Raw genomic sequence first — 16,145 nt, forward strand, 5'->3', positions numbered from 1 at the left:
TTAAACAAAGTTGTATTTATTGAGTGTAAGCGTGAATGTCTATGAAAGATTGTATTACTGTACTGTGATAAAAGAGAATCACAATGCTGAAAAAGCATTTTCAGAAACCACGTTTGGATTTGAAATCAAAATAATGGATAAATGTTGTGTTTGTGGTAAACAGCCGCGGATCAGGAGCGGACTGCAAACACGTCCTGTGCGAAAGCAAAATGAGTCTGTGCTGCTACCGCACCGCATACACATACTGTATACGCACTGCAGACGGAGTACGTGTGAACTTGGCGCAACAAATCTAGTTCAACATCTGAACTAATCAAAGAGCTCTATGACCAATGCATGGCAAAAAAAAAAAAAATCCCTGGACACAGGCTTTTTTTTTTCTGCCATATGTCTATTCTAGAGACATTTTGTTACACCTTCACTTAGTGATTATTTTGCCTTATGTCTGTTCTAGAGACATGTTACAGCTTTTTGATAAACCTCTAATTGGTTTTCTTTTGGAAATATGTTTCAAATTCACACAATGCATTTATGACTGTGAAGCATGTCTGTGTGTGTCAAAATCGTGATTAAAATCGAAATCGAAATCGCAAAATTGATCATCACACTGAATTCATTAATGACTGCAAAGCATGTCTGTGTGTGTCAAAATCGTGATTAAAATCTAAATCGTTAAATTGATCAAAGAAATCGCGATAGGTTTTTTTTGTCCATATCGCACAGCCCTATTATCAAGTCAAATCAATGGCTGTCATGTGTGCCACATTACAGCAGCAGCAGTTCTTGTTGACAATGAAATGTGACCCCATCAGTCAAGAAAGTTTAGAGAGAAATGATCTATTTAAGAATAATAGTAAATGTTCAAATAAGAACTAATGTTCGAAATGGCAAACTATTTTATTTAGGTTTGTAAACAAATATCAGCTGTGAAATAATTTTCAGATTTTTCTTGAATATTTTTTAAAATATATACACTACCGTTCAGAAGTTTGGGGTCAGTAAGATTCTTTCAAGATTTTGAAAGTAGTCTCTTATGCTCACCAAGGCTACATTTATTTGATAAATAAATACTGAAAAAAAATAAAATAATAATATTCTGAAATATTATTACAATTTAATATAACTGTTTTATATTTTAATATATTTATTTATTTGAAGGCAACGTTGAATTTTTAGTAGCCATTACTCCAGTCTTCAGTGCCATGAGATCCTTCAGAAATTATTCTAACATGCTGATTTAGTGCTCAAGAAGCATTTCTTATTATTATCAGTGTTGAAAACAGTTGTGCTACTCAATATTGGAAACCATGATACTATTTTTTTCAGGATATATTGATGGATGGAAAGTTTAAAAGAACAGAATTTATTTATAAAAGATTTTTTTAAACATAAAAGCTTTTACTGTCAGAAAGTTTTGATGAATTTAATGTGTCCTTGCTGAATAAAAATAATAATTTCTTTCAAAAATGTAATATAAATCACAAATTTTTGAATGGAAATGTATAAAAAAAAATCCAAGATGATAACTGGACAGCTTTTAATGTTGACAAGTCTTGTAACAAAAACGTAGCATGTGAAATGTTTTCTATAACTAAATATAACATTAGTCCCTCAGTTTAAGTAGTAAAGTAAGTTTGTTGCTGCTAGGGAAACGTAACCGTTAGCAAAGTTTTTGTGATGAGAAACTTTTGTATCAATTAGTGGTGGGCGGTATGACCAAAAATTTGTTTCACGGTATTTTTCAAAATTATACCGGTTTCATGGTATAATTTTTTTCATTTTTCCATGCATGACCGGGTGTTAACCATATTTTCTACTGATTGAGAGAGGAAATACTGCAGCATATTGACTTAGAATGCCCTATTTTACTGTCATGATGAGTGAATATTGTCAAAAAATACCACACTAAATACTAGTGACTAAACACGACCCCTTTTAATACATGTTAACCAGGAGTCACTCTCATTTATAATCGCGGCATCGTCTGATAAAATCAACATGCATCTACACTAAAGAGTGGCTATGCGGTTGTTTTGGCTATATTACTTTTTTGTCTCATGTAGCGCACTGCCTGCGTCTGAGTAATAAAAATTTTTTAAAAACGTGCATGTGATATTAACAGACGAACTATGCTCATATTTATAATTCCAAACAATCAGTAAGCGACAGGTGCTAGGAAACGCTGTTTTGTACTCATTTATTGACGAGTCGGCTGCAGTGCGGCCAACTGAATGTGTTGCTTCTCTGCTGCTCACTGCACAGAACAGACGCCGAGAGAGGTGACACTTCTCCGGGAAAGTCAGTTCGTGGGACAGCACTGGCGAAATCTTCCAACTGAACCATAGCTAAGGTTTATCCAAAAAAGTGGCTAGGTTTGTCAGTATGAATATTCTATGGAAAAAAGCCGCTAAAAGGGTCTGAAATGTGCTAAATCTAGTGCTAAAGTCACGCTTGTGTGTGTGTGATGCGGGAGCTGATGGCAGGGGTCGGTGGATATTTGTGGCAGTCAATGTGGATATTGTGGATGAGTTCTTCTGTCATCACGTTCTAGGTCAATGTGGATATTGTGGATGAGTTCTTCTGTGTCATCACGTTCTATTAGTTCTACAGCTTCAGTTTCGGAACTTTCACACTTAGTAACACATACAGCTGTTCCCTCACCACAGTGCAATGGTGAAAAGGGACCCCTTTCAAACAGTGTCGCGTTCCGAACATTGTTTAAGCGACATACACCGGTATTGCGGTGTTTTAAAAAATCATATCATAACAAAAATAAACACTGGTATTTGGTATGAACCGGTATACCGCCCAGCACTAGTATCAACTACAACCAAGAACCCACAACCCTTATATTTTCAGTTCCCGCTGTTTCATTACTAATGAACACAAAGCCTTTTAAAAGACTGGAAAAGATTTTCAGTCATTTCACTGCTACTCAGCCAGCTCACAGTGTGACATCCACTTCCTTGCTGATATTAGACCACTAAGTCAGTGTGCTGCATTTCACTCATAAATGCCTTTGGTTGTTTTGGCTGCTATGATTTGAGCAATCTGACATAATGGCTGCATTTTGAATGGCCCTCATATCACGTATTAGCCATGCAAAAGGCATCTAAGACAGGAAATGTCTCACTCTAGTTCTGCATAAAAAGCACAAACTTTCATTTAAATTATTATGACTTGAAATTTTGCTAACTCTGTTGGTTTTTCCATCATCTTAGGTCACTAAGATGGTCAAGACAGTGACAACACGGACAGTTCGACAGGTGCCACTGGGTCCCGATGGCCTTCCTCTTCCAGAGGGCTCATCTCCACTGGGAAGCTACACTGACTCCATTGACCGGCGCTACATGAAGAATGGCGAGCGTTTCATCACACCCCAGGCCACTTCCACCCTCACACGCTCATACAACAATTACAGCGACTCCTACAATGATGCTCCAGACAGTCAGTTTCGCCATTACGCCCTTCACGATGGATACGGAGACATGCCCAACAACTATGGAAGTCTGTCTCGTGGAGTCAATTACAGGCCCTATCAACCCTACATGCCCACCGGTGGATACCGGCCAGAGAACAGCTACACTCTCCCCATCCGCAAGGACGACTATGGCCATGTGGCCCAGCCTCAAGTCCCAATGGGAAGTAGCACTGTGGATCTCAATCGCTCTCAGCCTGAGCGCTTCCAACCCGAACCCTATGGCCTGGAAGACGACCGCCGCAGTCTAGGCCCAGATGACGAAGAGCCGTATAACCTAGAGCCTGATTATTCCACAGCTAACCGCCGCACACTGCCCGGACGTACCATTCGAGAGCCATTGCGCAACGGCCCCCGCGTGAGGTAGGAATCGTGCAGTTGATTTGGTTTATTAGCTTGAGCTGCTGTGGGTTTTGTCGATGATTGTGAGCAGCTTTGATGTGATTGCCTATTGAAGGGATTCAAATGCTCCAGCTCTTGAGAAGCACATAGATGCAGGTTCTTCTTTCACATAATGGAAGGTTATTGCACCGCAGAACTGGCTTTCAATGTCCAACAAGATATCAAGGAGCACTGGTAAATTATTAACTATTACATAAAAAACTATAATATTATAGCTGTAACTATAATTACTGATTAATTTTATTAATTTATTATTAATAAATTTTGTATTTTATTATTCAGTATGATACCAATAATGCCATGAAAATGTGGAATTAGACAAAATTATAATAATCTTTATTCCTAATTGGTACAGTCTGATACTGGATGAAATACATAAAACTATTTATTATGTTATATTTATATTTTATATACACACACACACACACTCACACACTGAAAAAAATAACTTTGTAGTGTTGTAAAATATATTAAATTAACCATCATTAGTTCTACTTGTAATATTAAATTTCAAGAAGAACAACAATTTTCTAAGTAAAATGTGCACATTTAATTCATGTAATTAATGAACTGCGTGGGAAGAGTAACTATTCTATATCTACTTGTAATATTTACATGTTTTATAGTCATTGCACATAAATCTAGAAATATTGAGTAGCCTGAATTTTAATCTAAAAGTATACCGTACTTAAATCCGCCAATGCGTGTTTGGACAAGACGCGCTTTGAATCAGAGAGGGACGGTTGGGCTTGTCATGGAGGTGATGCATGGCTGGATTTTCTCATGTTTAAGGTAAGTTTGCCTTTCTGTTTTAGATTTCTGATTTGTAATACATTGCTCCGTGTGCATTTCGATAGTTTGATTCTTGTTTACTTGACTCATTATACATCAGCGTTCATCTTACTCACATAACCTCATTAAAGTTAACTTGCATGCGGTCACAGTGAGTGATATTTCAATGAAAATGTTTTCAATAGTTTAGAGATTCACAAAGTAAAAACTTGAGCACGATTGGAAATTACTGGAAATGATTAAACGTTGTAACTGCTTGCTAGCTAACGTTACTAAAATAAAGCAATTGCGTAGTATAGCATAAGGTTAGTTTCTGTTATTTCAAACACTCGACTGACGCAATAGAGTGAGGTTAGAGCCACAACATTGTAGTAATCCCATAAATTGTCGTGTTTTGTCGCTATGCTACGCTAACATACTACCTAACCCTAAAGTACCTGTTGCCACCAGTGATTGTTTTATAGGACTAATGTTGAAAAGTGTGAATAGAAAGTGGTTAGTAAAAGTGTTTTATGCTTCTTCATGATGGTATTTAACTTGTAATTTGTTGGTTAAAAAGCAAAGTCTTATGAACACACTGCAGAACAAGCCAGAGTTGAGGACTATATAGAAGGAGTGATTGGTCTAATTCTAATATTCAGGCTAGACTTGTCATAGCACTTACATATTATTGCTCTTTTGTTGGATTGATTGCTTTTATTGTCCTCATTTGTAAGTCGCTTTGGATAAAACCGTCTGCTAAATGACTAAATGTAAATATAAGTATAAATCTATTCATACTGTAGATTGCATGATATAACATTATTGTTGTTATTTTTACCTGTTCTTCACTGCATAATATAACATTGTGGTTAAATGTTTTAGATCATTGTTTTAATATCACAAATTGTGTCTGTTCATTTACAGGGTGACCTAACTCCAATACACACTTGAGGTGTGGGGAGGAAGACAGACTGATGGCTTTCATGTTAGATGCAGTTTTGGTTATATCAATACTACCTAGCTCTGTCAGGTTAAAACCTCATCTTGTTCTGTTTAAGTAATTTATTTCTATATTTTATACCTCCTGGGGTCGAAACTGTGTATGGTGGAGCAAATGCAGTTTATGTTGGTAATGGAGATTGAATTGTATTACAGAACAGCAGACACTTGAAGTAGCATTCAGTCATACTTTACTTTTTATTCATTTTATTCACTATTTTTTATTCACTTTGATTCACTTTTTATGTTGGAAAAATAAACTATTTAATTCTATTTTAGTTGTGTGATTTGTGATAAAGGTATGCAGTCATGGCCAAAAGTTTGGGCAGTGACATAAATTTTGTGTTTTGCAAAGTTTGCTGCTTCAGTATTTGTAGATTATTTTTTCCACATGTTTCTATGGTATACAGAAAAACAATGATAAGCATATCATAAGTTTTAAAGGCTTTTATTGGCAAAAAAATATAATGAGTAAATATTTGCAGTGTTGACCCTTGTTCTTCATAACCTCTGCAATTCGCTCTGGCATGCTGGATATTAGCTTCTGGGCCAAATCCTGACTGATGGCGATCCATTCTTGCCTTATTAGTTCTCGGAGTTGATCACAATTTGTGGGCTTCTGCTTGTCCACTTGCCTTCTTTCTTTATCACTCTTGCTTTGTGACATGGTGCTCCATCATGCTGGAAAATGCACAGATCATCACCAAATTGCTCATGGATGGTTGGAAGAAGTCGCTCTTGCAGGATGTTTTGATACCATTCTTTATTCATGGCAGTGTTTTTGGGCAGAATTATAAGAGAACCCACTCCCTTGGTTGAAAAGCAACCCCACACATGGTTGGTCTCAGGATGCTTCACTGTTGGCACGTCACAGGACTCATGGTAGCGTTCACCTTTTCTTCTCCGAACAATCGATTTTCCAGATGTCCCAAACAGTCGGAAGGGAGCTTCATCAGAAGAATAACTGGTCATTTTGTGTCAGGATCAAAAAACAGTGACATGTGTTTTGTTTTTTTTGTGAAAAGATCATTTTTTGGCCAATGAAGCTTTTAGCAATTATTTAAAATGCATCTGATCACTCTACACAATAATCTAGAAACAATGTGAATGAACACCACAACAGCTTAAGCAGCAAACTTTGCAAAACACAAAATTTATGTCACTGCCAAAACTTTTGGCCATGACTTGTAGACCAGAGGTTCTCAACGCTGGTGCTCGAGGCGCTTAGCTTGTTCAGGTGGTTGATTAGGGTTAGACCTAAACTCTACATGAAAGTTGGAACCCCTGGTATAGACAAAATGAATATAGTTTATGTGGTTATGATAATCAAAAAGAAATTAGCGATGTTTACATAATCATAGGGAGTAATATATATTCATAAAACAAAGTAAATGGAAATCTCGAACAAAAATTATATAACAAAATCTACTTATTTACTTCAGTAAACAGAGATTTACTTAATATTTTGATAAATGCAAGGTAAATGCAAGGCATTATAAAATAAAGTAAAATAATAAATAAACTTTACTTAATTACTTTAAATAAACAAAACTTCCTAACTAAATATAATTAAGCAATTAGATTTGATTTCTTCATGAATATTAATTTCAGTAGTAAGTAGATTTTACTTGATGATAGCAAGTACTTGATATTAGAGCATTAAAATGTACTTCAAATGTGTTAGTGCAAATTGTTCCGAGAATTTTTTCAAGTTATTTTTTTCAGTGCGCATGTGTGTGTAATTTAGTAAATGTGTAATAACATATTATTGTTGTGTCTGATACTGAAAAATGGCATGAATGGCACGAGACCAAATTAATTTATATCCCTAACAGTCTGATATTGGTACAGTCTGATATTGGACGGATGGATGGATGGATGGATGGATGTTGAAACTAGAGATCGCACACTTTTCTTGATTGTTTTGCTAACATGTGTTTGTGCTATAGAGTTAAGTGAGGTCTCAGTTTTTTCTCCACCCCTAAATGTTCTTCCTCTTCAGCTGAGTGACCTTTGCTTTCACAACCAAAGACAATTGAAAACTATTTTCCTCCTTAAAATAGACGAATTTTCGGTTGTTCTGACCGCAGCTTGCTCTTTGCAGAGATTAGAAAATGAAAAGCACATGACAGTTGACATACAGCAGAGGGGCTGCATATGTGTAATGAAGAGCTCTTCTTTTTGATTAGTGTTTTCTTTCTTTATGTTAGATGAAGACAGCACATTTTTACAGTATTTTTATCTTCTAATACAGAACAGGGAGGAAAGGAGAGATGTTGTTATCGTGAAACATATTATCCTTGTCATACTCTAGTCAATATCAGCACATTCCTCATTATGAGGATCTGTAGGAGTTTTGACAGTCCTGTGTGTTGCAGGAAACACAGTTCCTTTTTTGTTTTTCGGCCCATAATGTATTTGTGTACATCTGTGCCAAAATTATAGTGTAATTAGTAATGATGTCACCCCTCTTACTCCAAATGTCAAAGTATTGCATTTTGCATCCATCATTAGCATTCCCATAATAACACATGCTGACAAAAATCTTACTAAAGAATGTGTAAAATGAATATGTTAATTAGAGCTTATTGCTTTGCAGTTTGGAAACCCCCAATTATAAAACAGCCAAAATTGCGACATTTAGCAAAGAAATGGTGGGCAGTGCCGTGTTTGCATGGATTAGACAGTTACTGTGCATTTAATTGGTTTCACCGACTCGAGATCTCTTCTTTATCTTTATTTCTCTATCTCGGTGGAGCTGTTGTTGTCAGAGTGATTAATAGTCTCTGGTAAAAACTGCCAGACAAACGGGGCATCTCGTCTCCAGCCATATCTCTAATGGTTCATCTCTCCTTGGCTGAGCTTCCCTGCACCTGCCACCAGTGCCACAGCAGAGCAGCCATAAGGTCGTCATACACAAATCTCCCTGGAGACCACCAGGGACCACTTCCTCTATGTGCACATGTTGAACTGACAACAGTTATATAGTGTAGGCAGAAAGAGAAAAAATATTCCATCCTTTATATGGAAGTTTAGTCATGGGACTAAAGACTGAAAATCTGAGGTGGTAAAAAGTATTATATAGTAATGTAGAGCAGAATAGAGTTCTTATTTAATTCTAGGCTTGCCGCGATAGACGGTGTTGACGATGATACCGGTGTTAAGCCGCAACACCGGTTACGTCACTTGCCCACCGCGTCACCGACCCCCACCGTCGTTTTGATTTTTTATAGTAATAAAAATCATTTAGTTCAGTAAAAGAACAGACACTACAATTAAAAACTGAAATACTATATATTATATTTGTTTTGTTAATGAAAGTTCTATGTTTTATATATACGCTAAAATGAGTTTGACGTTGTATTTTGTTGTTGCATTCAAGCAATTGACGCCGAACTGCCGCTATTTGAAAGTTAAAAGTAAAAGGGCAAACCGCTTTTTAAGCTATTTAAAAGCGAAATTTGTTTTGTTAATAAAAGTTCTATGTTTTATATATAGGCTAAAGTGAGTTTGACGTTGTATTTTGTTGTTGCATTCAAGCAATTGACGCCGAACTGCCGCTATTTGAAAGTTAAAGTAAAATGGGCACACCGCTTTTGCAAGCTATTTAAAAGCAAAGGAAAGCGAGGAAAAGAGGGAACGCCCCGCCCCCGCGGTGATACCGGTATTACCGGTGTTGTCACACGTCGATTAACCGGTGGGAAAATTTCCTCACTGTCACAACCCTATTTAATACCAGTTTCGTTTTCAAAAAATATTGAGTTAATTGTTTTCGCATGTTTTCACATTCTTCCTCTTGTGAAGTGGAATATAATGCTAAAATATAGAGTTTCTGAATCTACAGAGAACATTCAGAGCAATCAGTGTGGTCTGATTCCCAAACAAATGAATCTTGTGAGATGTTTCTTTTTTAGGAAATCAAAAACATGCAGCACTGCCAGTGTAGTCTTGATTCCCAAACGATTGATTGTAATGAGTTGGTTCTTTTTAGTGAATCAAACGCTTACAGTGCAACCAATGTACTGTAGTCCGATTCCTGAATATATACCGCAACCATTGTAATTTGTTTCCAGTAGAAATGACTGTAATGAGTGGTCTCTTCCTTTTTTACAAGTGCTTATTTTTTAAAAGTATTGGAAGAATCACTAATGGAGCTGTTGAACAGTGTTTAAAGTTTAATTTGACCCCTAGTAATTTTTGAAAAATGTTTGTTATGTTGGTGTTTTTCAATTAAACATGAAGACAATACTGTAATTGCTTAATTCCCTATAGTGTTGTGTGTGTGTGTGTGTGTGTGTGTGTGTGTGTTTGTGTGTGTGTTTTTAATGGTACCGTGGTATTTTGGGGCATTTCTATGAAGAACTGTACCTTACAGTGCAATAGCAACTGTGATTGTTTTTAAATTTTGTATTATTTATTGTGATTCATGATTTATTTATCCTTTTCAGATTTGTCAAATGAAGTGAAAGATCTGTTTCTTTTTTCTCACATGAATCCAGAAGTAATAGTTAATCCACAAAGTAATTGCTCATTGTATTAGTGGATATTATAATATTTTCCTCTTTTTCTATTCGGAGGCATAGGCATTTATCCAAAAAAATCTAGAAATAAATAATTCAGAGAAAGGAAATGGTGGGAGAGCAAAATGGATGTAGAAATGGGCACATAACTATGTAGTTTTTGCTGGCAACAAACAAAAACACAGACACACATATTTCTGGAACATGAAGAACATTTGGCTCATTATCGAGGCATTGAATCTGTTGTAATAACTTCAGAGCACCACATCTAGTGGAAGAGCATCATGTCTAGTTGAAGTGCTTTCACGTGTTATGAATACACTCGTACATACAATGGCAGCAATTTAAATGCAAATCTTGACATTCCCATCGCTCAGTCCACAGGGTTTAGCATGCATCTGAACTGTTTAAATAATTTCAATTTGCAAAGCCCTCAATGTTTGTTCGTGTGTGTGTGTGTGTGTGTGAGAGAGAGAGAGAGAGAAGGAAAGAGATGAAACTGTCTGTACAATAGCAGTGTTATGAACAATAATTTTGAACCCTCTCACTGTCTCAAAGTGATCTGTTCTTCTGGTCATATCCATTTTCAATCTGCACCTGACAGCATTGTGGCATCTTTCTAATGGGTTCTGGCAGAAGCATTTTGGCACAAAATGATTTTTGGCTGAAATTCATTATTTACTCACCTTTATATGGTTCCAAACGCATATTATTTTCTTTTGTGTTACAAAAACATGGATATTTTTAAGACTTTTGTATGGTCTTGTCTATACAATTACATTAACCAAGGCTGTTAAAAGCATGATAAAAAGTAGTCATGATAGTTGAAAGCTAATAGCATAATAGCTTTGTGTGAGGACCATAACTAAATTGGTCTTCAAATTAAAAGTTATTATTCACTAATAATCTTCCTCTCCAACTAGCTGTTAATTCCGAAACTGTAAACAGATCATTGAATCAAGTTGATCACTGTCTGATTCCTGAACAAATCGTTCATTTTGATTTGTAAGCCAAATCAATCAGTTCATTGAAAAGAATAGACTAAAAAGAAGGACTCATTCACTGATGCTATTCTTGACTTGAGTTTAATTCACTGATTCATTGATCCGGTGGTCACTGTGAACTATGTATGGACAAGAGCTGAGAAAAATTCCTCTTTTGTGTCTCACAGAAAAAAATAACCACATTCAGGTTTGGAGCATCATGTTGGTAAGTAGGTAGTTATTCATGAACTGTTCTTTTAAGAGGTGCCTTTATATGTAAATGCTGTCTGGCGGTGATGCAGCGTGAAGCTGCGTTTGGTTTTGGATACAGCATATGTCCATCCCTTTTTATTTCTAGTGGCATCCACCGGATTTGGGTAAACCAGCAGCATAAACTTCAAATTACCACTCTTAATCAGTGCCTAGGGAGTCTGAGAGGTTACGCTCTGTTTTCTGTTGTATAAATTGAGGAATACCGTTTTGTGTAAGCTGACCCGATCTTTTCAATCTCAAGCTTAGTTTTGGGTGAAAAGGACTTAAAATAAGATGCTGCTGCAGAGTCATTTTTAGTCCAGTGCTTAGCTTGACTAGTGGATGGAAGAACCATCTCAGTTCCAGTCAGACAGCTCTCTACTGTTTCTAGAATGTCTTGGAACAGTTAAAGACTTTAGAATGCCGTTTTCTGGGTGTGAATAACAAGATGAGATGACTCCAATAAAGGTTGGAAGAGACGATGTCAGTAAGTCACTCTGTAAATCATATTATACTTGGCCATACACACCATCAAACATGAGTCGTGCTGGCTAAGCCTGTGTGTCCTTTCTGTATTAGCTGTTCTGGTTAATTATTTGGATCAGCATGAGTCTTGGTGGGAAGAGTATTGAACTGTTTAACTAAAGTAGAAATAATGTATCCTGAGTGCCAGCCGTGTTAATGTTGGTTTGCCAACAGGTCTGGCACTGGTCGCAATTCAGACATTACGTCAGTCAATGATTATTTCATCATTCTGACACTAAATGCCTCTTGGATGGCATTTCCAAAGCAATAAAATGCTTCCAAATGTACCATGTGGTCAGTAACTACTCTCTTAATTTGCATGAAAACTGTTGGCATGTTACAATAATAAAACAAATGGTGATGGTAATGAATGATGACCAGAGCTGGTCGTTGCAGCAGTGTTCAGTGAACTGCAAACCGACATTAGAATTGAGAAGAGGAGTAGTAGTAGTTTATCATTATGTCAAAATCTGCTAAGTAATTTCACTCAGTGGCCAACTTGGAGATACCACATTGACCGTTCAATTTCTCCCATTAACTTTTCCACAACTTAGACTGTCCCTGATTACATTTGACTAAACACATAGGAAACATGATTGGCATAATTGGTCATATTTTAATTTACTAAAGGACTAAGTGCTGCTAGAAGAAACATTCTAGAAAAACATATCTATGAACTCTGAACAGGGAAGGATTAATGCACGGGCCTACCGGGCACGTGCCCAAGGCACTAGACCAGAAGGAGGCCCAGCCGAAATACCGCTCCTCCCAGAACGTGATTTCAACTGTGGGGGACAGAGGTGTCATGCCCATTCAGACAGAGGGGGCACGTGGCCCCTCAGATTTTTGAGCCAAGTGATTTTCAAAAGACAAATAATAGCCGAATAATATTTTTTTATATTTAATACAGAACGTTATATTATATTTTATCATTAGTTTATCATTATGTCTAGAACATTCAATGCGACACATCAGCAGCTGCTAAATTCAAAGCTGCGTTCGCGCTTTGGCTGGTGCTGAGGCAGAGACAGACGCGTTTTTACAGCGCTGAGCATTATAACCAATCACACATGATTCTGTTGAGCTTATGAATTCAATGGCCAATCAGAGGCGTTCAGATGAGTCATCGCTGAAACAATGGTGTTTTGTTCAGTGCGCGCGCTCGCTGACTGAATTCTGCTCTCTGGCGAATTCTCTCATCAGAAACAACAAAGTGCAGATGTGCGTATGATGTAAGTAAAATATTCATTTCACAGTGTAAACAGCTTCAGTGATTATAATGCGAGTTTTTGAGAGTGCTTGAACTCTGGCTAGACGGAAGTCAATGATAATGTTCTTTGATAATGTAAATGTTCTTTGCTCTCTTTCTGTACAATGAAAGTGTTATAATTAGTAATAGTAACTTACAATGTTTTTATTAAATTCACGCTAAATACAAAAGTATTAAAAATATTTTATGGCATGACACCCATATCTGGTACTTAAGTAAAAAGATGGGTTTTATGCATAATTAATAGATAACGCTAACATCAGGATATATATACTTTGCCCATCGCCCATTATACAGTAGATCATCTAACATGATCTATAAAGGTGCAAAATGCATTTACATACACATATTTGAGAATCGAGATTCTCTAATAAAGATAATTAAATTGAGGAAAACTTTTCCACACGATTACATTAAGTATTTTCAGCAGCTAACAATATATTTGAATGGATTTACTATTTTATTCATGTTGTGCAAATTTAACTTAAAGGGGTCCTATTATGCTTTTTCACTTTTTCAACTTTAGTTAGTCTGTAATGTTGCTGTTTGAGCATAAAAAAGATCTGCAAAGTTGCAAAGCTCAAAGTCCACTTCAAAAGGAGATATTTTATTTAACAGAAATCACTTTTCAAAAACTACAACGAACGACTCGTTTGGACTACAACGCACATTTTCCGGGATTTGTGATATCACAAATACTGACGAATGGGACGAGACCTGGTTGAGCTGCACTAGAGAAGGCACTTCATTAACCCTACATGAAATGAAAGTGGAAAACAGATATTTTTCAAATTGAATAAGAATTGCTTTTAAAGTAAGCAGACTTTGAAAGTCTCTTATGTTCACCAAGGCTGCATTTATTTGATCATAATATAGTAAAATAGTAATATTATGAAATGTTATTAAAATTTTTAAATAACGGTTTTATATTTTCAAATATTTTAAAATGTAATTTATTCCTGTGATGGCAAAGCTGAATTTTCAGCGGTCATTACTCCAGTCTTCAGTGTCACATGATCCTTCAGAAATCATTCTAATATGCTGATTTTCTGCTTAAGAAACATTTCTTCTTATTATCAATGTTGAAAACAGCTGTGCTGCTTAATATTTTTGTGGAAACCATGATAAAAAATTTTTTTTTTCGATTCTTTAATGAAAGTTCAGAAGAACAGCATTTTTTTTTTATAGAATCAGAATCAGAAAGAGTTTTATTGCCAAGTGTGCTTACACACAAGGAATTTTTCTTGGTGACAGAAGCTTACAGTACACAGACAGGTTGACAAGAGACAAGACGCAGATAACAAAAAAGAAAAATAATTGAGTAAAAATAAATATGTAAAAACAATACACAATAGATAAAGAGACAGTGAACAGTATATTGTATGTACAGTGCTATAGACAAATTATGCAAGGGAATGTGGGTAGATGTAAGATATATTAAGTCACTAACATACGTATAATATAAGTATAGACAGTTGTGGATTGCACGTTTTATTGCACAGTGGGGTGAAATTATTTGTAACACTGTAAAATTAATTTTACTTACTTTTGATCAACTTAATGTCCTTGAATATTTTTTTTTTAATTCAAAAAATTTGCAAATGCTACAATCTTCGTGTCTAAGAGATGTCTCATCTGACAACATGTTATACCCCTGCTCTGTCATTGTCAGTATGTTCCTTTAGTGTGCTTAAAACTCTTTTTCCTCTGGGACTAATCAGATAATGTGTTCATCATGTACCATCATAGAGATAATGCCCCATTTCATGGCCATATCATCTCTTTACGATGTCAGATGTATGCACTGTTCATTTAAAGCTCTGCCATGTAACAGCTTGCTGAGATTTCCTCCCTCTGTAATGTGCCCTCAGATCACCTCCAAAGTTGCAGTACATAATTAACATAAAACTCTCATTAAAAGTGCATCCCCCTTAAAACCGCCAACATTCTCAGCTGTGGCCCATTTTGTCAAGTCACACATCAAAGACTTTATTCAAACTGTGCATAAATCCGATTTGTTTTTCAAATCCAGTCTTTAGCAGTCTTTTCTCAACAGTCTTTTCTGCGCTGTCATTTTGTAAGTGATGAAATCTGATCTCATATATAAATATATATATGTGTGTGTGTTAGGGTTGGGTACTGAACTCGGTACTTTTAAGGGTACTGACCGAATTGCGTCGGTACTACCGTGTACCGATTCACGTTAAATCAATCGGTGCCAAATTTCGGTACCTGAGAACGCATCTGGGCGCATACGCTACAGAGAGAGAAAGAGACCCTGTGACATGATGTCACCCCTGCAACTCGTTCAAACAACACACAGGGCAAGCCGAAATGTTCTGAAGTGTGGTTACATTTCTAGGGCCATATGGTTTCTGCGAAAACGCGGACGGGACCGTGGAGTCCATTCATAAAAACTTAATTTACTCTATAGCGTGGAATGCCACGGAATTCGTCAATTTTGGACGCATAAATCAAAAGTAGCCACTGCCACTTAATTCTAATCACGATATGAACTAGTCTCTGTGAATATTAAAATGCAAAAAGATGGTTTAAATATGAATCCTGCATGTTCCGCTTGCCTCTGTATGTATGAATGGCGGAAACGCGGTTTTGTTTACTACACATATACTGAAGCACGCGTGACGCTCGCGGTGATTTTCGGCCTCTGCGTCTCACTGTATGACGGCATGAACACAAAAACATAATCTCCAGAGCTGCTGTGAGAGTCACTTCGCGAGAATTTTACCGTTTCATTTGAGAAAACTAGCATCATCATACTGTATACACACAGAAACTTCATGGCAACCTGTCAAAATAAAAGTACGGTTTAACATGTAACAGAAATATATTACTCTTGTATTACTTTTGTACAGTATAATGTACATCTTCAAATATTCAATTTTCTATCAAATTTAAATAAAACAATTAAATGATAAAAA

At 36.3% G+C, this 16,145-nt stretch overlaps 1 protein-coding gene across 8 annotated transcripts in view; it reads left to right on the plus strand.

Moving 5' to 3' along the window:
- Positions 1-16,145, plus strand: part of LOC107752493 (armadillo repeat protein deleted in velo-cardio-facial syndrome homolog) — a 129,874-nt gene that overhangs the window by 66,815 nt on the left and 46,914 nt on the right. For all 8 annotated transcript variants that reach the window (XM_016568483.1, XM_016568476.1, XM_016568480.1 and 5 more), the window contains one exon: positions 3,222-3,841. In XM_016568483.1, the coding sequence (XP_016423969.1) occupies positions 3,222-3,841 (620 nt within the window). The remainder of the gene's footprint in view (positions 1-3,221; positions 3,842-16,145) is intronic.

Source organism: Sinocyclocheilus rhinocerous, unplaced genomic scaffold (genome assembly GCF_001515625.1).
Source record: "Sinocyclocheilus rhinocerous isolate Xijiao unplaced genomic scaffold, SAMN03320098_v1.1 scaffold1853, whole genome shotgun sequence".
Taxonomy (NCBI): Eukaryota; Metazoa; Chordata; class Actinopteri; order Cypriniformes; family Cyprinidae; genus Sinocyclocheilus; species Sinocyclocheilus rhinocerous.